The sequence below is a fragment of the Gobius niger genome, assembly GCF_951799975.1.
Source record: "Gobius niger genome assembly, chromosome: 2".
Classification (NCBI taxonomy): domain Eukaryota; kingdom Metazoa; phylum Chordata; class Actinopteri; order Gobiiformes; family Gobiidae; genus Gobius; species Gobius niger.
In genome coordinates this window covers 43,104,660-43,128,710 of record NC_136853.1, presented here as the reverse complement: position 1 = coordinate 43,128,710, position 24,051 = coordinate 43,104,660, and the positions used below count along the sequence as shown (strand labels likewise).

The 24,051-nt window shown below is 41.1% G+C and overlaps 1 protein-coding gene across 4 annotated transcripts in view; it reads right to left on the bottom strand.

Annotated features, from left to right (window-relative positions):
• Nucleotides 1-24,051, bottom strand: part of atp2b1a (ATPase plasma membrane Ca2+ transporting 1a) — a 94,098-nt gene that overhangs the window by 47,112 nt on the left and 22,935 nt on the right. For all 4 annotated transcript variants that reach the window (XM_079552390.1, XM_079552387.1, XM_079552389.1 and 1 more), the window contains exon 2: nt 22,662-23,159. In XM_079552390.1, coding sequence (XP_079408516.1) covers nt 22,662-22,854 — 193 coding nt within the window. In that variant the 5' untranslated portion in view covers nt 22,855-23,159. The remainder of the gene's footprint in view (nt 1-22,661; nt 23,160-24,051) is intronic.

The following is a 24,051-nucleotide window of genomic DNA, read 5'->3' as shown; positions in this document are numbered from 1 at the left end:
GAGTTAAGGGGTTAAATAAAACGTATTTATTTTTTGTCTGGTAACGGTTAGCGTTGCTCTTAACCATATTAGTAAGACAAGCTTTGGCGAAATACAGTACTGTAGGTAGATCGAACACGAGCGTTTCCTGATCGGGGAGACATGGGACAAGAACAAGTCCTAAAACGTCTTAAAAACAAGTAGGAGCAAACGTGCACTGGACAATCGCTATAGTTACATTGATATACAGCAGGGGTCTCCAACAGGCGGCCAAATCGGGCCCGCGAGATGATTTAACCCGGCCCCTGACTTGTAGAGCACACATTCCTGAGTAGGTCAAAAAAGAAAGTAAGTCTGTAGCCCATTCCTGTGCGGAGTTACGAAATAACCAGAATGCTCACTCCAGCCACTAGGGGGCAGCTTAAAGAAAGAAAGGAAAGAATTCCACGAGTGTCCAGCAGAGGGCACTGACATAATAAGAGATCAGGATATAAACAGCATATTACAGCCATGTGGTAAATGGACACTTGTTAGGTGCAATACAAGTGTAAGCGGCACGGTAGCGCAGCGGTTAGCGCCTCCGCTTCACAGCTAGAAGGTCCCGGGTTCGATTCCCACCAGGACGGGGCCTTTCTGTGTTGAGTTTGCATGTTCTCCCTGTGTCTGCGTAGGTTTCCTCCGGGTACTCCGGTTTCCCCTACCACTAAAAACATGTGCAATAGGTGAATCCTCCAGCCAGGTGGTTCTGATCATCAGCCTGGCTCCACATTATGGAGATGGGTCCCCGGGCGCAGCACTGCCGTCGACCACTGCTCCTTACGGGTTGCCCCAGCGGCATCGAAGGATGGGCTAAATGCAGAGGACAAATTTCCCTACGGGGACAATAAAGTATGCAAACAAAACGCCGAGGATACAGTGCTGTCAGGCTCATTATTATTCATTTATTGGAAAAAGTTTCCTCAAAAGTATTTTCCCAATCAAAACGCATTTTACTGGAGATTTTGTTAATGGACCCCGACAATACACTCCCGATATATTTTGGAGACCCCTGATATAAGTTTAAGTAGCGAGAAACTACAAAAACTCTTTAATATCACAATCAATATTTCTGAAACAGAGAGTTACTGAACATACTTTTTTATCAGGCCCATTAGTCAAAAAGGCTGTACCTACTGCTATAAAAGCAATTTTTACCAAAATCGCTACATCTGGGTTAGCGGAGATAAATGCTAACGGCGCAGCAGCTATGCTAACCCCGGAAGTAGTGACTTAAGTAAATATTACTTTTTTTAGCAGTAGGTGTGGCATTTTTGGCTAATGAGTCTGAGAACTAAGTAGGTTCAGTAACTCTGTTTTAGAAATATTGATGGTTGTTTTAAAGAGTTTTTTTTATGTTTTTTTCTCGCATGCTTGCCGGTCTGCTAGCACCCGGAAGTGGAAGTCGTGACGTAAACTTAAACGTACACAGCCCATCTCCGAAAAAGCAGTCCGCTGCAGTACGCAGACCTCAACAGCTTTGGAAGGAAAGTGGTGAAGCAGAAAAGATGACTCAGTAAAGCAACTCAGCCCAGACCTCCCTCCCGAAAGGCCCAAAAATAGCCCAGTGTCTGTCCCGCACTGGACTGGACTTGGACACACTTGCAATGCCTGTATGCTCATTCATCCCCGTGTGCACGCAGAGGGGCTCTACCGCTGCCCCCTGTCCCGGTGCCTCCCGCACATGTTCAAAAGGCCCCCTCGCACATTTGATGATGCATGACACTTTTACACTTCTATTCATGCCGACTAACCGTGTGTGGGAGGCCGCGGCGCAGACTGGCTGGAATGGAGTGTGGCACAGAGAGGGAGGGAGCGAGCGAGCAGTGACTGTGTGAAACTGCTCCTGACAGGCAGATGGGGGAGGGAGGGGCTGAAGGAGGGTGAAGTGGAGGAGACAAATAGATGTTGCTCGCGAAGAGAGAAAAAAAAGATTGTGAGGGTTTTCGAGTGTCCTAATAGGATTTTGATATGGTTGGCAAAGTGGGTTATCGCCCTCAAAGCAAGAAGGCACTCAGGTTTGGTTCCATATTGTTTGTCGCTGGTCACGTGACAGCGGACGCCATATTGCACCTTCATCGCTAATGTAAACAAATGTCACGCTCCAAAAGGTATTACAGTCATAAACAGTCACGGGGGAAACGGACGATCACAATCCCATTATGTACCACCCAACACATGGCGGCAACTTCGAACATGACAATGGCTAATGAGTGATTAGCCTGTAGGTCCTTCAATGCACTGACCACAGAAAAATGTGTGAATGTTTGAAACCTGTTGGTGATCGTGTTTGCACTAAAAATGCCACCATGAGATTTCAACATTGAGAGCTTTATATTTAACCGTCTCATGTCTGAAAAACTGTCGAGTGGCACAATGGAACTCCTCTTTAATTTCCTGACCGATCACCAGAGGTTACATTAGCTGGAAATTCTTTTACAGAATATTTTCTTGCTTTGACGGAAAATTTTTAGGGCCATCTGTCATTTTGATGGATTGAAAATCAAGCCTTAATTAAAGTACTGTAACTTACATGACAGTAAAGTTGTTCACGTTTGCTTTTTTTTGCTTTTTCACGTGATTAGTGACGACTGTTGGAGGTCATAATTAGAGATGCACTGATCCAGCCTTTTTGCTACCGATACTGGAGTTTGAGTATTTGACGATATCTACTGATAGCAAGAGATTTTCTAAAAAGTGTCTGTCTCTGAATGAAAAATTGAATGACTCTTCTCCATTGTGAGATCAATAAAGTCATATTTTATTGTCATTTTACTGATCATATACTACATTGATAATTGTAATTGCTACATTAATCTCACATGAAGTGATCTGATCATTACAAACATGTGAGATCAGTTATTTCTTAAGCTTAAATACAAACACTTGGCTTCAACCGTGGTTATTTTATTCTATAAGGGAATTCATAGTTTCTGACCCTGCCTTGATTCGTTTTCATTAGCATTACCATGCTAGCTTTAGCACGCTATTGCTAACCTCAGAACTTTGCGCCGCAATCAGAAACTAACTAAAAAAAAAAAAAAAAAAACTAACTCAGCGATTGTAATCTTCAGGTTCTTAGCTTTTACAATGATATGCATATGTAAGCACATTTTCACTTAGATTTAGGTGGTAACAGTTGTGTTTTTAAGGCCTTGGGAGCCAAAACTAGTGTCGGTTCAGTATCGGACATTTGTAGCCGATACCCGATAACGTGTTTTTTCCAGTATCGGCTCGGTGATTCCCTAGTCATAATTGATGTCAAGTCATGTGGTACTAATCAATCGCAGAGGGATTGGTGATTGGTTACACAGGATATGACGTTAGATGAATTTAACCCATCGTCCAATGAGAAAGCACGATGAGCTCACGACTGATATAGATACAGACGCATCTCGTCATAGAAGGGGGCGTGGCTTTGCCGAGGGGGAAAATAGAATCTTTAGAGAAACACAATTTTTCACTCTTTAAGGCATTTTCTGTTGGAATATGAACTTATTTATCACATAAATAAAGTCAGGTGTAAATCAGGCCCACATGGATATTTTCTCACAGCAGATTGTTCAGTAGAAGTGAAAAAACGGCAGTTGCAGCTAGCGCTAGCTAACCGTTAGCATTAGCGCGATGCTAACATGTAGCATCAAGCTAGCATTCTCTTTTTTATGTATTTATGGGCTGTTGAACCACTTTGCTCCTCTCCATGTCTTTGTTTCTTTATTTAGTAGAAAACTATATTCATATTTCAGCATTTGTTAAAGTAGTTTTTGAATAATTAGAGAAAGTTTAGATTTTTCTTCAAATTGTTTTCCCCCTTAACTGTTTTCAAACATGACCATATATGGGCGATTCCAGAGATGCCGCCTGTATCTATAGCGTGGTATCATTCATGTGTGATGTTGGGCTAATATCGGCACCCTCCACAATGGCGACGTGCCGTTTTGTAACCGATTGGGTTGGATCCAATAAAACCAGTTTCCAAAAACATAAAAGGTCTCTCTCTCTCCCTCCCTCTTCCAAGCAAAGCACCTGTCCCCAATCTAGTTCGAATTAGTGCTAAATAATGCAGGCCTCCATTTCAGTTCAAGCTCGGGCTCACGCCTCAAGTCTGGAGCGTGTATGTCCACAAATGTGTACTTTTCGTCCTCGACATTCAGCTACAGACACTTCAGATTGAGTCGAGATCGGTGTGGCGTTTTTTTTAACCTCAAACAGTGAATCAGAAAGACAAGTGGAAGGAGTCGAAATTATCTCGTCATGAAAAACGAGAGAAGACAATGACACAAATTGGAGGCAATTACTTGAGAAATGACTTGTCGGCCTAATTGACAAAACGCTTTGAGTGATGCTGCTGCCATCTCTGGATAAGAACCAAAGTCTGTGCCCGGACCGCCTCTGTTCATTTATTTTTTGTGTAGGTCAGATACAGCAGAAATGTACTAATTAAGCCTGGGGGAAAAAAAGACGGTGAAAAGTCCTCGAAATGGCACGTGTAATATGAAAGCGTAATTATTCTGTGTTTTTGATATAGTGCCCCGATGATCTTCCACCACCGGTTTCATGGGTAATTGACACTACAACAAGATAATGTGGGCGCTTTTTAATATTACAAAAGAAGCCGAGGCAGTGGATGACTCACAAACATCGTTAAAAGGCCAGGGGGGGTTTAACCTGCCAAAGCCGCCTGTTGCTCGCTCGATTCTGCGCGTCTACTTTGATTCTCTGTGCCGCTCTTTAAAAATCACAGTGACAGCTAATACCCCGGTGCATTTAGCAAGAAAGTGCAACTGACTGAAATTTGCTCATAAACGTGCCCCTCCGAAGGCAGGCTGGACGAAACGGAATCGAAATTTGAACGGTCCCACTTCATGGTTTGGTCTTCTCTCTCAGTTCCTGGACGTTTTCCTTACTCCGAATCAAGAGAACTCAAATCAACACATAAACACGATGCTCACTGCAGGTAGCCAGCGTTTCAGGCCTTTTGTCTGGCAGCTAATCATTAACGTTTTAATCTGTATGCGTGTCCCCAGCTGACCCGGGGGCCGCGGAGAGGGGTCAGGGCTGTGCAAGTTACTGTCGATTTTTAACAATTGCATCGGGCGACAACACGGTGCGAGCAATCTTTGAAAGCGCTTTGGGGGTCGACCGGCAGCAGAGTCATTGGCACGATTTCACTCGCGCAGCAGTAGCTCATTTACATTTCAGATTTGGAGTCGCGCAACGGTAACAAAGGCAATTTGTGCAATTAGGTGCAACATGTTCACAAATAGCTGTGTGCCATTTTCCACGCGGGGCGCAGTAGAGCTGGGACGATACACTTTTGTCACGATCCAATATGTATCATGATACACAGGCGCTGATCTGATGTGTATCACAATAAACAGGGCCGATCTGATACTTATCATGATACTCAGGGGCCGATCTGATACTTATCATGATACTCAGGGGCCAGTCCAAGACCCATCACAATACTCAGGGCCGATCTGATACGCATCACGATACACAGGGCCGATCTGATACGCATCACGATACTCAGAGGCCGATCTGATACTTATCACGATACTCAGAGGCCGATCTGATACTTATCACGATACTCAGACGCCGATCTGATACGCATCACGATACTCAGGGGCCAGTCCAAGACCCATCACAATACTCAGGGCCGATCTGATACGCATCACGATACTCAGGGCCGATCTGATACGCATCACGATACTCAGGGGCCAGTCCAAGACCCATCACAATAAACAGGGCCGATCTGATACGTATCACGATACTCAGAGGCCGATCTGATACGTATCACGATACTAAGGGCCGATCTGATACGTATCACGATACTCAGAGGCCGATCTGATACGTATCACGATACTCAGAGGCCGATCTGATACGTATCACGATACTCAGAGGCCGATCTGATACGTATCACGATACTCAGAGGCCGATCTGATACGCATCACGATACTCAGAGGCCGATCTGATACGTATCACGATACTCAGGGGCCGATCTGATACGTATCACGATACTCAGAGGCCGATCTGATACTTATCACGATACTCAGGGCCGATCTGATACGCATCACGATACTCAGAGGCCGATCTGATACGTATCACGATACTAAGGGCCGATCTGATACGTATCACGATACTCAGAGGCCGATCTGATACGTATCACGATACTCAGAGGCCGATCTGATACGTATCACGATACTCAGAGGCCGATCTGATACGTATCACGATACTCAGAGGCCGATCTGATACGTATCACGATACTCAGGGCCGATCTGATACGCATCACGATACTCAGAGGCCGATCTGATACGTATCACGATACTCAGAGGCCGATCTGATACGTATCACGATACTCAGGGGCCAGTCCAATACGCATCACGATACTCAGAGGCCGATCTGATATGTATCACGATACTCAGAGGCCGATCTGATATGTATCACGATACTCAGAGGCCAATCTGATATGTATCACGATCTGATATGTATCACGATACTCAGAGGCCGATCTGATACTTCATACTTCATGTTTGTTTCGTCATTTTTTAAGGTAATTTTCAATACAAAATACCTGTAATAAAATAAATGCTATTATTCCATTCTATTTATTTGGTGAAATGTTAGAGTGGAGCTTTAATTGTGTCTAAACCGAGTGTAATTAACGTCTGAATCAGAAAAACACCTGACATAAATCCATTACTAAAGGATAGATTATGTCCTTTTTAAGTCTAAAATACAGAGGTGGTGATGTCTAAAGCAGCTGTATACTTGAACAATGTAGGTTTAGAAAATGTAACGGCTATATTGAAAAATTGATCTGCTAAAAAAACGTCACTTCCTTCAGCAGCAAAACGGTCTGAAAGCCGCACAAAAGGAGCAATTACGAAACAATGAGCCTGAGTGATTCCTTCCTCTTTCCGTAGTTCACTTTTGCAACGTCTGAGATTTAATCAAAAGGTGCTTTCACATCTGATTTTGCATTCCAATTGTGTTCTCGTACACAAGAAACTTGATGTGAGAACACAGTGATTCATTTAACAGCCACAGACATGCTATTACAATATAAATGGGCTGCGTTGCTTCGGGATAAACTAGGGAGAGATTAGAAACCTCTGATTGGTTTACAAACTGCTAATAAGCCTCTTGTGCGTCCTGTTAGGTACTTTTCATTTAACACTACAATGAATCTGGTTTATGACTCCCTTGTAACACCCAAAGGGATCAATACAATTAACAGAACACTGGAAAGTGGCAATTTTGGCAATTGAAGAGGCGGCTGAAGCATTGGATACAAGTCCTATTATAGCCACAGTGAAACCAAACATTATTTCCCACAGTTTTCAATTCTTTAATGGTATTAGCTTACAGTACCAGCACTTGAACAACGCTTATTCAGTACGTAGGCTGAAGAAGAAAAGCATTAAACAGAATTTTGTTGTTTGTGGATTCCATACAAGGCAATTTCTTTGGGCAAAACTAGTAGTTTTGTAATCTTTTACCATGAAACGTTTAGTTTACCATAATCACATGACCCATCAGGCATCAAACCCAATGGCTCTGCTTTGCGGCAATGACACTAGAGGCCGCCATTGCTGTAGTATCTCCATATAGCCGCTAGTCCCCCATTGGAATGCATTGGACTTTAGACAACTTTAGAGCCTGGTCCCTAATTTTCTTAAAGCGGGGGGAATTATGCAAAATGGACTTTTTCAAGCTTTACATCATGTTATTATGTCATTCCCTCATTAAAAACATGCCTGAAGTGTTGCCTTGGCACATTCACGTATTTTTATTTTTGAGACAGAGGCCTATTTCAAGACATTCACTACAGCCATTTTGAGAGAGCAATTTTATACAAGGCAGTTATTCTAATTTACTGCATTTACAGACCAACAGAAGGTTTGGTCATCATTGTAGTGTGATATAGACTGGTGCTGTGTGATTGAAAAAAGAATAATACCCCCTCTTTAAACTTTCTACAGCTAGATATTCCACCTGTGATAACGCTGGGTTAGATACAATTAAGGGGACCATCTGGTTTTCGTAAGAAACATTTTCAAAATCTCGTACTAATGAGGGCCGGACTGTTAGCATTGGAGCAGCGCCAGCTACACACCACACAAGGGCTGAGTCTACAGTGAAGATCCCGCCCTTATGCCCTTTTTAGGAACATGCTTCGTCAGAGCTGGGTAGGAGGAGTCTGTAAATCCGCCATGATTTCCCCATTGAACGTGGTCATTGTGGTAAACGGGGAGGAGTGAGCAGGAGCTGTCTATTTATACAGTCTATGATCAAACCTCAGTATCTAAGGATTATTTCCCCACATTACCATGTGTACCATACCTCTGTGCAACACAGAGCTCACACAAACATCTTGTGGACAAATTTAAAGAGGGGGTATTATGCTTTTTTTCAATCACATAGCACCAGTCTATATCACACTACAATGATGAGCAAACCTTCTGTTGGTCTGTAAATGCAGTAAATTAGAATAACTGCCTTGTATAAAATTGCTCTCTCAAAATGGCTGTAACGAATATCTTGAAATAGGCCTCTGTCTCTTTAAGAACCTCTGACTCTTTCCGACACGCCCCCTCCACACGCTGTCTGTGGCATCAGTGGGGAGGGGGTTCTGCTGAGGAGCAGTGGTTGGTTACTCGGCTGGTGACGAAAGCTCGGAGGCGTCTCCAGGAGGTGGGGGCGTTCCTAGGAGGACTCAGGCAAACCTATCCCTAAAATGGCCGCCATCAGAGTTTTTACAGATTACTCAAAAATACGTGAATGTGCCAAGGCAACACTTCAGGCGTGTTTTTAATGAGGGAATGACATAATAACATGATGGAAAGCTTGAAAAAAAAAATCAATTTTGCATAATACCCCCCCTTTAAGGCTATAGAGGTAACCAAAGTAGAGCTACAAGATTAATTGAATTTGAACACCAAATCTCAAAGGCTGCAATGACATAGCTAGTAAAATCTCAACAGCAAAATCATACGCCTTTGGTTCTCCGAATACCAGTTAACCCAGTAGAACAGGCCTCTGGGAACATGTGACTGTGAAACGCACTTGTCAGAAACATGGCAATTAGACATTTTTCTGAAAAGCTGTCGTGTTGTCTTTGCAGCGCCGCACACAGTGACACCGTATCGACCTTCTCTCTGTTTCGCGGGCGTGGTGTGAAATCCTCTTGGCTAAAGTCAATCTGATCAATAGGCTGCATCCTAAATATTTATCCAGTGTAAACAGCATTTATCATTGACAAACTGTACTGGAGGGAAATAAGCAAAACGCAATAATCAGCGCGGCACATTCCGAGTCACGTTTGCAATGCACGCCTCGCATGTTTGTTGAAATCAGTTGAACACATGGCCTTCTTGTCTGTAGGATGAACAAAGTCAAAACTAACAACAATGGAGGTCCATTCAACAACAGGCAAGGTGACTAGTGTCTCAAGCTCTCGAAATAGTTGCCCCAGAAGCATTGTAAGAGTTTGAACCTTACAATGCTGCTGGGGCAACTATTTGAAGTGAAAATAAGATAAGATAGCCTTTATTGATCTCACACTAGAGTAATTTACTTAGCTCTTCGTGTCTATAAGATTGCAGGGGATTGTAAAATGATTTTCACTGGTCATAAATCTTTCCTAGGAGATATTTCTTTTGATGCGTAGAGAAAAACTATAAGAACACAACTCAAATCTAGGCATCACTTTATTTTACACTACCTTGATACATTGTACCAAACTAAATCTAAATCTAGTATAATGCACTGTGCTCTGTAACAATCTGTAGTAGCTTGTACCCATGTAGTACGTACACAATGGAATAACATGCATTAGTACTTTGTAAGTACATAATGTAATAGGACACGAGGGTTAGAGTAACAATTATGTCTTATTACATTATGTAACTACAAACTACAAATACATATTATTTCATTGGGTATCTAACTAGGGCTGCTACCGATTATTTTCACGATTAATCGATTAATCGCTTGGCTGTGAAAGGTGCATGGAAATTGTATTATTTCCATTTTTTGACCACATAAAGCTAAAGTGGCGCCTAGAGCTGCAACTAACGATTATTTTGGTAATCGATTAACCTACCGATTATTTTTACGATTATTCGATTAATCGCTTGGCTGTGAATGGTGTATGAAAATTGTATTTTTTCCTTTATTTTTAATCACATAAAGCTAAAGTGGCATCTCTTGAGGACATGTTGATGGAGTAAACTTAAACTGTGTTGTAAAGTGTTTTTGGAGGCTCTTAGTGCCAGTTCTGCTTTATTAATTGGATGAGACACAGACGGATATCTATGCAATTTTCAATGTACAAAACTCTACAGACCCTAACTTGAAAAACAAAGTAGGTTTCCATGAAAAATAAAAAATGCTCATGTAGTTTTTGCTCTTTTTAAGTCTGTGTTTACTAGAAAATGATTAATCGATTATTGAAATAGTTGACAACTATTTCAATAATCGATTAGTTGTCAATTAATCGATTAGTTGTTTCAGCCCTAGTGGCGCCACTTGAAGAAATGTTGATGGAGTAAACTTAAAGTAAACATTTGTAGGAGGCTTTTTGTACGATTGGACGAGGCAAAGACAGATATTTATGACATTTACAATGTACAAAACACTGCAGACCCTCACTTTAAAAATAAAAGTAGGTTTTCATCCAAAATACATAATAGTCATGTCATTTTTGCTCAATTTTAGTCCGTGTTCACTAGAAAATGATTAATCGATTACTGAAACAGTTGACAACTATTTTAGTAATCGATTAGTTGTCGATTAATCGATTAGTTGTTTCAGCCCTATATCTAACCCACAGGTACAACTTATTACACATTGTTACACTGTACTAAATTTAGTAAGGTACAATGTATCAAGGGTAGAGTAAAATAAAGTGTTACCCAAGGCGTAAAATCAATGTGAAGGAAAACACCAGATTTTAGATAGAACGACTTCAAGCTTCAAGTGTTTTATAGAATGTAATAAAAATTCTTATGTGGGTTGCAGCCGGTCATCATCCAACAGCAATACTGGGACCTGATGCCCTTAAACCCAGCAGCCATGACAATTACACAGTAGGATTAATTGAAACAGGCTTTGAATTACAATCCCACAAGTTGCAATTCACAAAACATTTCTTCTTCTCTCTTTATAACCCTTCCTAAACCTGTTTCTATCACTCGAAATGTATCTACTGAAATGTATATGCAGTAATTCCCCTCCTTGCCGCCTGCACAAAGCCACCAACTATAACCACATTGTTTGAAAGTCAAATATTGTCCGTGTGAAAACCTGTACAGGCAAATGCCCTGTTTTGGCATTGGAAATAGAGACGCACATGTCAAGTTTCAACATTCTGGGGATGTATTTTAATATAATAAAAACCGAGTAGTAACAGCAGAACTTTCTCACATTTGCACAAACCTGCAGTGAGCTTAATGTGCTTATCCTAATTACAGACTGTTAAAACAGGACAGGGTTAAAGACCTTGGAAATGGAGTGGATTAGCTGCAGATTGGCGTAAGAGGTTTGGGAAAAGGCCAAACAACTAATTAAAATCACATTACAATTGTAAGGCTTTTGTGATGTGGGAATAATATAGACTAGTTCCGTAGTATACTCAAACTAGAGCGACTGTAATGTACTGAGGCATATATAATAGACAAATATTAGTCAGAAAAGTTCTATTTCACATAGATTTTCTGTTACTGAAAAGAATGTATTGGACTATCAGTGTCTTTTTGCCTGAGAGGTGAAGCTATTGATCATTTAACAGCTCAAGCTCATGTTAGCGGATGATGTTAGCAACTTTTCACCGAAACAGGTCAAGGTGAAGAATACTCTACCTCATTTGTGTTGTATTCACTTCCAAGATCAACCTTTCCCCTCTCACTACAAAATGGCGTGAGGACGATGAAGTAGCGTATGGGGAATGGTGTGGACGTTCGGAGCCTTGTGTACTTGGAACAGTGCCCGTGCCGTCCTGACATTTGACTGAACTTTGCAACTTTGTGCGAGGTTACAGCGTGTGCCCTACACAAACCATAAAAAACGACCGCCATGTCACAATCGAAAGCAGCCTGGCCCGAATGAACGTCTCCCGATTCGTTCCAACCTATTCCAGCTGTCATAAAGATAATTTGCTTTCCAATATATCTGCACAATAGAAGAGATTACAGTGATTTTTAGCTCTGTAATTCTCCATGGTGTGTTCAGGGCTGTCATGATAATTACTGTGTCGACTTTTTGTTAGATAAATGACAGATAAACAATAACTTTCTGGAGACGTTATTCATCGTCTCTTCATTTATTTGCATTTTGTCCAGATTTCTCTAATGTAATACTTTACACTGTAGAATTGATTGAAAGATCCCAAATTAAAAGGTGCATTAGGCAACTTCTTATGTGGGGGGCAGAAATAGTTTATATTTGTGTGTATTTGACCTTGTCATATTGTCCTACTATTGTCCTACTACGGGGCTTTTCCACCAAGGTGTTGGTTCAGAGCTGGTTCTGGTGCCGGGTTGGTTCCAAACTGACTTGGTTTTCCACCAAAATGAGAGCTGTGCCTATTGTCATAGCAACGCTTTGGGAAGTCAACATCAAAAATGGATAGTAACATCTCACTACAGCCACTTCTGGTTATAAAATACAGAAAAATAAGTTTATGTTTCAGTCACAGCAGCCGTTAACATTTTGATTTCTTCTTTCTAACTCTTGTTTTAGCTAAAGAGCATAAAGCAAAGCAACAGTTTCCTCCACAGAGACTGTTTTGGCTTCTCCAGGAAGTTATAAGCACAAACCAACTAATATTAATTGTTTGTTGGAGGAGAGAGCCACGCCCCCAGCTGCTGACATCACCGGTGCTCGTTTCTTGGTCCAGCTTTTAATTGGTTCCCAACCGGCACCAGATTTTGGAACCAAGAGCCAGCGTATTTTGTGTGGAAAAAGAAAGAACCGGTTCTGAAACTGGAACTGGCCCAGAACCAGCACCGGCACCAGCTTGGTGGAAAAGGGCTACTATTGACCCAGCGGCTCAATAGTTTGAAAAGTTCATACCGCCTCTGGGTCATTACGAGGTCAAATACGCACAAATATCAACTTTATTTATTTGTACGTATATAAAGTTGCATAATGCACCTTCAAAGCAGTAACTTGTTTACTTAATAATTCCTTTCTGTAGTCCCTCTGGGGGTAATACAAACGTTAATCATCTCCCCCGGTGTCTCTGATGAGAAAACCACAATTGCAACTTTGCTGCCTACGGGTCGGAGCCACCAATACACATTAATGGAATCAGGAAGTAGAAGATAACAGGCGAACGGGCCAAGCTAACTGCGGGCTAGCGCTTCTTAAACAGTATTTGCATCCAAAAAAAATGTTATCTCAATTGTATAATTGGATGTACTATATCGCTCTCTACCTTTGTCTTTTCTGTCAGCGTAATATTTACTCTCACGGACAATTAATGAGTAAAAAAAGTAACATCCTACGACACCTGCAGTAGCACTTATGGTCTCCAGAGGCATGAGTTACTTAGCACTGCTTTAAGTTGTGTTGTATTTTGTATTTCATGTTTATATTGTGATATATGAAGATGAACTCCTTTTTGAACAAAGCTTTACTGTCATTTTTAAGCTTTAGAGTTAGTTTCCATGTCAATAAAAGGTCTTCAGTTATATTGCTTATCGCAATATTTTCCTGCCTCAATATTTCGACCTTCAAATGTTATCGTGAGAGTTTGAGGTGTGTTCAATTAAAGCAGTGCTTCCCTTTCTCTGCCCTGCATGGACCATTCACAGCACTATTTCAAGCTATAAACGAGAGATACTCTTGAGGAGTGTATTTATTGGTCTTAACGTGCTCGTTGTGTCTCACTCCTCGCAATTGCTCTGCCCAGGATGCTTAAAGTATTGATCCCGCATGCGCTGTAATCGCTGTACAATGACCATATTGCGAGTATTTCACCAATCTTCATCAAACACCATTTCAAACCACACGAGCAGGAGCACAGCACTGTGGGATCTCTAAACAGTTAAATGCAGACAGTTAATGTGCATTATTTCCCCTACATTACCGGGGATCCCCTCTACTTTGAGGTGCACGGGCTGCAGCTGGCACGGACGCCGGTGCGCACTTCACACTTTCACAAAGTGGGATGATTCTTGGAGATATTCGACATTTGCACTGAAAAAACTAAAGCGTTTATCAGTGTGACCGGGATGTAATGTCTTATGTCTTAACTCGTCTAATGGGAAAAACGAAAACACGCAGGAGCCTCAGAGGAACAGAACCCGCACTGGGATGAAAACTATCGATCGCTATTTGGACCATGCGGATCAGTTTTGAGGCGACAGCCGTGGATTAGCTGGACTTCTAACAGTGAATTGTAAGTTTGATCCTCTTTTTAACTACTACTTACTCATTTCTTCATGTAAATATTAGGTTGCTAGCGCTTCACTCAGTGACGTCGTGGCTTTTTTAGGCTCCGCGCTCGTTGTCTGCTTCTGACATTCTTCAAACTAGGGCTGTGCAATTAATCGAAATTCGATTACGATTTCGATTACAACAGTAAACGATTACAAAATTAGCATAATCGCAAAAAATCGATTATAATTTTTTTCTTTTTTTTAATTTTTTTTTTTTTTTTTAAATGTATTTTAACATTTTTTTTTTTTTGCAATTGGATTATTTTCCCTTCGCTTTTCACGTGCCATGGCTCATGCATTTGTCTGACATAAAAACAAACTGCGCTGTGTGATGATGTCATCAGGCCGCACTGCTCAGTTTGCTTGCGCAGGTGTGAGGGCTGGCCAGCAGGGGGCGGGTGTGAAACAGGGACCTCTCTTTAATCAAGGCGTACTTGAAATCATTTGTACTTTCATGACTGTCCAGAAAACATAAAGTGTAGTGTAGTGTTTTGATTAATAAATAAATAGAATAAAGATAGACATTTTTTGAAGGCAACAAATAATCGTTTGAATAATCGTGATTTCAATTATGACAAAAATAATCGTGAATATTATTTTTTCAATAATCGAGCAGCCCTACTTCAAACTTTCCACTTTTTTGCATCTCCTTTCCAGATGTTTGTGTGTTGTTTTGAGGAGATGTTGTTCTGTGACACTAGAAGTGTAAAGTTTGTTTTTGCTGATGAGGTAGCTGCAATTTTCAGTTTGGCTGCAGCATCTGTTTACTTGCTCGTCCAGGAAAAGACCACATTTATTGTTTTTTTTCTTTTAGACAAAAAAATCGAATTGAAAATCAAGATCAATCAATATGGGTAAAATAATCGTGATTATTTTTTTTCCAAATATCGCCCGGCCCTACTTCATGGTATCCGCTGCCAACACACCAGCCTTTGACGAAATATGACGAAGCGTGAGACTTTGGTTTGTCTCATTATCTCGGTCTCTCTCCGCCTTTCTTTTCATCACTGTTAAATATTTTTTCCACAGTGTCTCTTGAGGGTTTGTTCACTGCACTTCACATCTCCAGCTCTGTGCTGTGTGTGTTCATGTTCGCCAGTAAAGTGTGTGGCTACTATTAATCTGTGCAGCATTAGTAAAAAAGTACATTTAGGCCTACAACTTGGACTCAAAAAAAAAAACAGAAGCTGAATCTAAAATCAAAATCAATCAATATGGTGGGGGAGCCGGAGTTATTTTTGTAAAGTCGGCCAGCTCTAAGTGCTACTACGGTAATTTGCCGTTGCAGAATATTGCGCATCCCCGTCTACCAGCTCTAGGAACGAAGTTGATCAAAAGGACACATTGTACATCTGTCTTTCTTTCAGTAAATGCCATCCCCCGGTGTTAGAATGGCAGTATTCATGAGTCACGCCACAGTCAGATGGATGCTTTTGTGCAGCGCTTACAGCCGCAGAGCCTTTCATTTGCTGCGGCTGTGTGATTTTTTTTTTTTGTTTTTGTTTTTTTCGTCGTTGTGAAAAAAAAAAAAAACGGCATAGAGACAGAGAGGACTCTCGCTGCACTGGCTGTGGTGCCGTTTTAATCTGGGATCAAACTGAAAATCCCCTCCCATAAGAGTTCAGTCAAGGTCACACTAGCGATTAGGCCTACCGTCTACTCCACACCACGGCGAGGCGGAGACAGAGAGAGAGAGAGGCGGGATTGGCAGAAATGTACATGCCAAATATTCCCCACCAAAAAAAAAAGAGAGATCTTAATTAGTTGATGCACTGTAATGGTGATCTTCTGCGGTTTTCAGGCAAGAGATTGTACCGTCCTGACATCCTGACTGCCGTAATCCTGTACATAGGGCTGTGCAATTAATCGAAATTCGATTACGATTTCGATTACAACAGTAAACGATTACAAAATTAGCATAATCGCAAAAAAACGATTATAATTTTTTTTTTTCAATTTTTTTTTCATATTTTTTTTTTTTTTCAATTTTTTGATTTTTGACACTTTTCTGCTGGATTTTTGTAATTTTTTAATGGATTTTTGTCACTTTTTGCTGGATTTTTGTCACTTTTTTGATGGATTTTTGTCACTTTTGATGGATTTTTGTCACTTTTTTGATGGATTTTTGTCACTTTTTTGATGGATTTTTGTCACTTTTTTTGATGGATTTTTGTCACTTTTTTGATGGATTTTTGTCACTTTTTTGATGGATTTTTGTCACTTTTTTGATGGATTTTTGTCACTTTTTTGATGGATTTTTGTCACTTTTGATGGATTTTTGTCCCTCTCTTTTGATGGATTTTTGTCACTTTTTTGATGGATTTTTGTCATTTTTTTGATGGATTTTTGTCACTTTTGATGGATTTTTTTCTTTTTTGATGGATTTTTGTCACTTTTTTGATGGATTTTTGTCACTTTTTTGATGGATTTTTTTTAAAGGCAACGAATAATCGTGATTTCAATTATGACAAAAATAATCGTGATTATTATTTTTTCAATAATCGAGCAGCCCTACCTGTACATTTTTCTCTCTCAATGGACGGCAAAGGGAAGTTGGCGCATTCAATCTTATTCAATCTCATCTTATTTGTTAACGTGTCTTTGAATGCGTTTTGGACCACAGTTTTGAGACCCTCATGTTGACAATATTTTCAAAAAAATGTAGATACAATTCTCATGATCTTAAAGTGCATATGAGAGGTTTTAATGTTTTTGAAAATGTGACTTTTTTATGTGGATAACATCATTTGCATAATTATCAATTTTATTTCAGTGAAGTAGTGATTTTAATGTAGAAATATTGGGCATAAAAGTTATTTATATTTGAATTTTTAGGGTGCTGATGGGAAGTGATATAAAAAGCCCATAAATACATAAAAAACGGAAAATGCTAACACGATGCTATATGTTTGCATTGTGCTAATGCTAACGACTTGCTACGACTGCTGTTTTTTCACTTCTGCTGAACAATCTGCTGTGAATAAACATCCATGCCGACCCGATTTAGACTTGACTTTATTTATATGTGATAAATACGTTTATATTTCACCAGAATGGCTAAAAAAGAGTGAAAAAAAAAAAAGGAAGTTGGCGTAAGGGTTAACTATTGACCCCATTCATCATTTTGTTGCCATTCTGGGAGATGAAAATACAGGTAAATCTGTGGATATTTGATTCAAAAAGTTGGGAATTACCCAAAGAGGGAAACACGTCAAAGAGTCCTTTCATCGGACAACAAGAGACGAGACACTTTCGTCTAGGGATGGGACGATAAACAACAATATCGTTGAGCGCGGCAATTAATCGATCATCACATTCTTTGATTACTGTGCTAGAAGATGATCGCTAAATCCATCAGACAACCAGTGCCGGTAACGTCTCCAAGGAGATGTGACTAAAGTCAGCAGTATTTGAGATTTCATTAGGCGAGTTCTTCATCTAAATTACCCACTGCAGAAATACAATTGTCTGTGTCGAGCTGCATGTTTTGTATTGATGACAACAGTATAGTCCAAAGTGTTACACAGTGTGCCTTTAAATACCTACTTTATGTCTCACTCAATATGACATTTACAGCAGACAAAGGGGAGGAATAGTTAATAATTACCCAATCCCCATAATTTCTGCAGTTTCAGTGATTTTTTAAACCATACGCAAATATCATAATATCGTTAATCGCAATTATTCTGGCCCAGATAATCGTGACCCTAAGTTTCATTATCGTCCCATCCCTGCTTTTGTCCAGTTGAAAATAAAAAGAGGATGAACATTATGTGAGGTCAAACTGATTGACACTGGTTAAATCGGCCTGTCACTCACTCGCAGGATGACCAAGAGGAGGTCAAACAGTTGAACTGCTAAAAGTGAGTGTGAAGTGAAATTTTTTTGGTCCCTTTCGACATTTGGGGGGGAAAAAAACAGAACATGATGTCTGCATTTTGTAAACCTGGAAGTCACACTTGTGCGCGGTTCGAAGGGTAGATGTTATACGAATTGAGGAAGGAGAAGCGGCGTTCGATCCTAACGTACACCGCGTTCCAAATTATTATGCAAATGACATTTTTCTCTGATTTCCTAAACTGTCAACTCAAATGACAGTCAGCATAATGTTCAAGTCTTTAACTGGTGTATTGATCTGACCATCCAGGGTTACACGGCGCTCATCAGTGAACAAGACTGTTTGAAAATGAGTCTTCATGTATTTCTGAGCCCATGGCAGCCGTTTCTGTTCATGAGCTTCAAATAGCAGTTTAGGGGAGGCCGGATAGAAGGTTTATGCACAACTGCAGCCTCTGGAGGGTCCGACACCTTGATGTTCGGGAGACTCCAGAGGCAAAAGCAGCTTCAAATACCTGTTTGCTGCTTTGTAGCATCTGTTCTATTCATCTGATGTATTTGTCTGGCTGAAACCGTCCATATTGTGCCTTTATCTGCACAAACCTGTGTGTGCTCTGAATCAGCCACAAATCTCTTAACAGTACGATGATTACGCTTCATCTTTCATGAAGGTTTTCATACCTAGACCAAGGCATTCAACTAGTTCACACTTTTCATCAGCACAGAGATCCTTTTTCTTTTCCATATTGCTTGAAAATGATGGAACGTCCTTTTTCAGTAGTTTTTCCCTTAACTGGGCTTAACCTGAAAACTACTCATCCCAGATCTCTGAGATTGATGTCAGTGACTCGAAGAACCCTGAGACACAATACTATCAATGAGTTTCATTGAAAAACATACTTTTTTTTACCTTTTTGACACTGAAATACAATTTGCATAATAATTTGGAACGTGGTGTATGTAGACAGTTTGCAAGTAGGCTAGTCCAGGAGACTTTTCAGAGTCCGTTGTCCTGCTCAATGTATGAACGATGTTTTCAGCTGTTGTCAACCCATGGATAACTTAAAGGTTGGGTCAAAGCCTGAATGCCATGAATGTACAAACCTTCTGAGAATTTACTTTAGATACAAATTGACTGTACAGTAAAGTTGACAATGGCAGGACAAACAAAACCAGCACTTTTGTTGACCAGATGGGGTTTATAGATCTACCGGTTACTAAGCGGTTACTTCAAAAGCAAAACACCTGGACAACAGTGAGAGGCAAATCGCTGTCACCACTGCTGCGCCATGGGAACCTTTGTAGCCCACTTAGTCACTCATTCTCCACAAACGCTGAGTCGGGAGTTTACGGTAAAGACTGGTTAACACTAAACAGCTCGTGGGGCTCAACCATTTCGGAAAAGTATCCCATTGCAATTTTTCCGCCAAATGTTCCAGTTGGATTTGCAGTTTTGGTTTTAATACCACGGTTTGGTTTATGAACACGTCCTGAAGCGCTGACAGAATATCTAACGCTAAACGAATGCAAGACTTGCATACATTTCAGAGCATGTTTGTAGAAGTCTAAACTACAGGGTTTATAAAGAATTTTAAAATCTTGATTCAGTTCGCAGAGCACTTTTTACACGTGCCAGGAGTAGGGCTGGGCACCGTTCATCTTTTTTCCGATACTGGTACTTCAACGATACTTGGTTTTCGATACCGGTACCTGAACGATACTTTTTGCGATACCTATACGAAATTATTTGTCATATACAGACAGCATCGCGTCATAGAAGGAGGCGTGGTCTTGCCGAGGGGGAAAACAGAATCTTTTGAGAAACACAGTTTTTATTTTTATTAGCATTATTATTTATCACATACAAATGAAGTCAAGTCTAAATCGGGTCCATATGGATGATTATTCACATTGTTCAGAAGAAGCGAAGAAAAAAAACGGCAGTCGTAGCTAGGGCTAGCTAGTGTTAGCATTAGCACGATGCTAACATGAAGCATCATGTTAGAATTCTCCGCTATTTATGTATTGATGGGCTGTTGAACCACTTTGCTCCTCTCCATGTCTTTGTGTCTTTATTTAGTATTAAACTATATTCATAATTCAGCATTTGTTACAGTAGTTGTTGAATAATTAGAGAAAGTTTAGATTTTTCTCCAAATTGTTTTCAAACATGACCAAATATGGGTGATTCCAGAGATGCCGTCTGTATCCATTAATTTATTTATTTTTGCATTTTTATTATTTAAGGTGAAAGACCATGAAACTTCCTTTAACTGCAAAAGGAAAACACTTTCCAAGTTTTTCTTATATTTTCCTCAATTTTTTCAAATTTTTCCCCCTAAATTTCTCCTAATTTTCCCCAATTTTATGACGCATTTTCCCCAAATTTTACCCTTTTTTTTTTCATTATTTCCCCAAATGTTCCCAATTTTTCCCAATTTTTTTTTACAATTTCCCCACAATTTTTTCACTTGTTTTTCCCAAATTGTCCAACTTGTTTTAGTACAAAACTAGCACCAGTGAGACCAGTGAATGTTGAGTTTGGATTCTTATTACCCATTCAGAGTGGGGTGTCACAGCTGCTGTGTCTGAGGTCTACACACAGAGACACGCAGAGGTGAAAAGAGAGAGAGGGTCGAGAGAAAGTGAGGGAGAGACAGAGAGGGAGGGAGAGAGAGGGAGCGGGGGCACGGACACACCACCGAAATAGAGCTGGACTGGGCCAGGTCAGAGCCAGCCGGCCCGGCCACCTGTCCCTCCTGTGAGGGTTTCAAGGAAGTAATGTCAAGACGGACACAATGCGGATGACATATTGAGTGACACGGCGGCTAAGCTCTGTGCGCACCACAAAAGATCACACTGTGCAGCCTTATCCAAGTCTAATCGCGCCCACACAGACGGGTCCTGCATTAGTTCAGGGTCTGAAGGTAATGGTGATTATACAATTCTTTACTCAGGCAAAGGGGTGAGTGAGTGAGTGAATGCTTGAACTTGAACAGCTACACTAGTATCACAGCTGCTGACCGTCCTCCCTGACATTAATAAAAGGAAGTATCATTGAGTACACAGTAGACAGGGCCATGGTGTTTTTCATCTCGCTGCACCAGGGCATTTACGCTTTTTGCAGGTATTTGTTTATAACGTATACGTCACATCTTAATCACTATCTTACACTTTGTTACTTAGAAAAAGCAACACTGATCTAAACTAATAATCGTAATTTCACTTCCTGATTCTTCAAGTAAGCTACCATAGATACAGACGGCATCGTGTCATAGAAGGGGGCGTGGCCTCTTTTGGGAAACAGTTTTTCACTCTCGCCTTATCTATCACACACAAAGTCTAAAACGGGTCCATAAGAATGTTTTTTTCACAGCTCATTGTTCAGTAGAAGTGAAAAAACAACAGTCGAAGCAAGCATTAGCATGTAGCATGATGCTAACATGAAGCATCATGCTAGCATTCTCCGTTATTTATGTCTTTATGGGCTGGTTAACTTTGCTCCTCTCCATGTCTGTGTCTTTATTGAGTAGAAAATTATAATCATAATTCAGCATTTGTTAAAGTAGTTTTGGAGTCATAGAAATTTTAGATTTTCCTCCTCTTTGTTTTCCCCCTCAACTGCGAAGTTCTAGACGGTCATGGCGAAATCAAGGCTGATATTTTCACCAAGCATTCGAGATCTTGCACGTTAGGGTTGTTCCAAAGTTTTGTTGCATTAACTGAAAATTCTCCGTCATTTATGTAATATCTTAGCTTTTTTGACGGATTGAAAATCAAGCCGTCATTAAAGCTCTTTTTCTGACCACGCGGGGCTCTCGCTCTAAAAGCAGCTTCACTCTAACACTGTGTAGTTTCGCTTTGCTTCTCGCACAGCAACTAAACAGCTTTTAGTGCCGCGATGGACCTCACATCGGAGCTGAGAGCGCATGGATTTGGATAAACACACGAAGGACCGAGAGAGGGAAGAGAGAGGAGAGAAAGAGAAGAGGTGTGGTTCTTAGAGGAGCATGCGGACCAGGCAGGCATGTAGTGCAGCAGCTTCAAAAACGTGGGCTACTATGCTAAAATTGAGAAAATGCAAATAATAAGCTACAATTTACATTTGTAGCAGTGTAATATGAGCCCTGATACAGAGGAGCAGATGACGCTCTGAATAAGTCGTCGTCCTCTGAGACTTTTATGCACAAGTTTATGCTAACACCAATCATAATTCTCAGCACACACGCCCCAAACCCCCCAAATGGTGAAACAAACTACAGTAAACTATTACCAACTTGCTCATTTGTGTGCATTGAAACCACAACATTGCCAACGCAGTAGCTTAGAGGTGCATTTTTTTCTTTTTGCATGTTACCGTACCATCTGTTGGCGATGTTTTTAACCGGTTGCAGAGTCCTGGAACATCTCCGTACGTTTCCCCGATTTTCCCCAGAGCCTCTGCACCTCTCAGCTCCATTAAGGCGCGCAGTTCCTTTAGTGAGCAGCCGAACTCCCCCTCGTGGTTTGCCTCCACGAGGGAGTTCTTCACCCCGCTGTACGAGTTGTTCGCCATTGTGTGCCGCTACCACCTCCTCCGTCCTTCGCCCGGTCGATCGTAAAGTCCCCGTTGCCGGCGGGGGCGTGGGTGGGTGGGGAAAAGGGCGTTGCTTATCCTGGGGGGTTAATTCCTCACGACTCGGGGGGAGCGCGTTGTAGTTTCCATAAACAGCCGAGCAGAACCCCTCAGAGCGACAGGTAGCGGGGGGAGAGTAGCAGTAGTAGAAAAAAAGCCATTTCCCGCGGAGATCTGAGCGCCCTCAGTCTGTCATGGTGACCGGGGACCTCCCTCGGAGCCGCAAGTCACCGATGCACGTGGATCTGCGAGAGGAGAGAAGACACGACCGTCAGAACCACACGAGCACAATGTCTGATGTACATCCACGTGAAATCAAGTTCGACATTGACCGATTTTGACACGTGCTCTTTTACCACACCTAAAGCTAAAGGGTAAGGTGCCAGAATCAAACTTACAACAACAAAATCCCAGCGCATTGATGGAGGCAACGTGACACGAGAGATAAAAACAGATACGAATTTTCACAGCGGAGGAGCTGGTGAAAAAAGACTAGGCCTGTCACAATATTAACTATATCAACTTGTCGTTCAAAAAATGACAGATAAATGATGTGTTTCTGGGCTCAATATTCGTCCTTCAGTGGTTTCTATTACTGAAATGTCCTCTTTTCTAAACATATTAGAAATAAAGACATCATTTAATCACACAACCGTTAAAAGGGCCTATATCATGCAAAATCGACAAACAGGAAGAGCCCGACACCTGTAATGTAATGCCTTTTTCATTATTTCTGTTGTAAGAAAGAAAGAAAGAAAGGAAAAAAAAAAAAGAAAAAAAAAGTGCCCCAGGCGTCCGCGCTGCCCCTCCGGACAAAAAACAAACGCTCCCCCTGAGCGTCTGAACAGATGTCATGTTTGCACTGAAAGTTCTGAAGAACGATAATGTCATGGAGAAAAGCGTTTATTCAACCTTTCTAAAGAAGAGGCCAGAAGTTGGGATTTCTTGATGGATGCTTGGTGAATCTTCGCCAGAATCAAAGTGGATAAACTTTTATAACCAACTCGAGTCCCATAATGTAAACACCGATGGAACAGCCAGGACAGAGCGGTGAGTCAATCAAAACACGTGCTAGCTTGTGTGTGTTAGCCATTTATGAAGCTGTGTTTCAGATGTCAACTCCGTATAACTTCACTT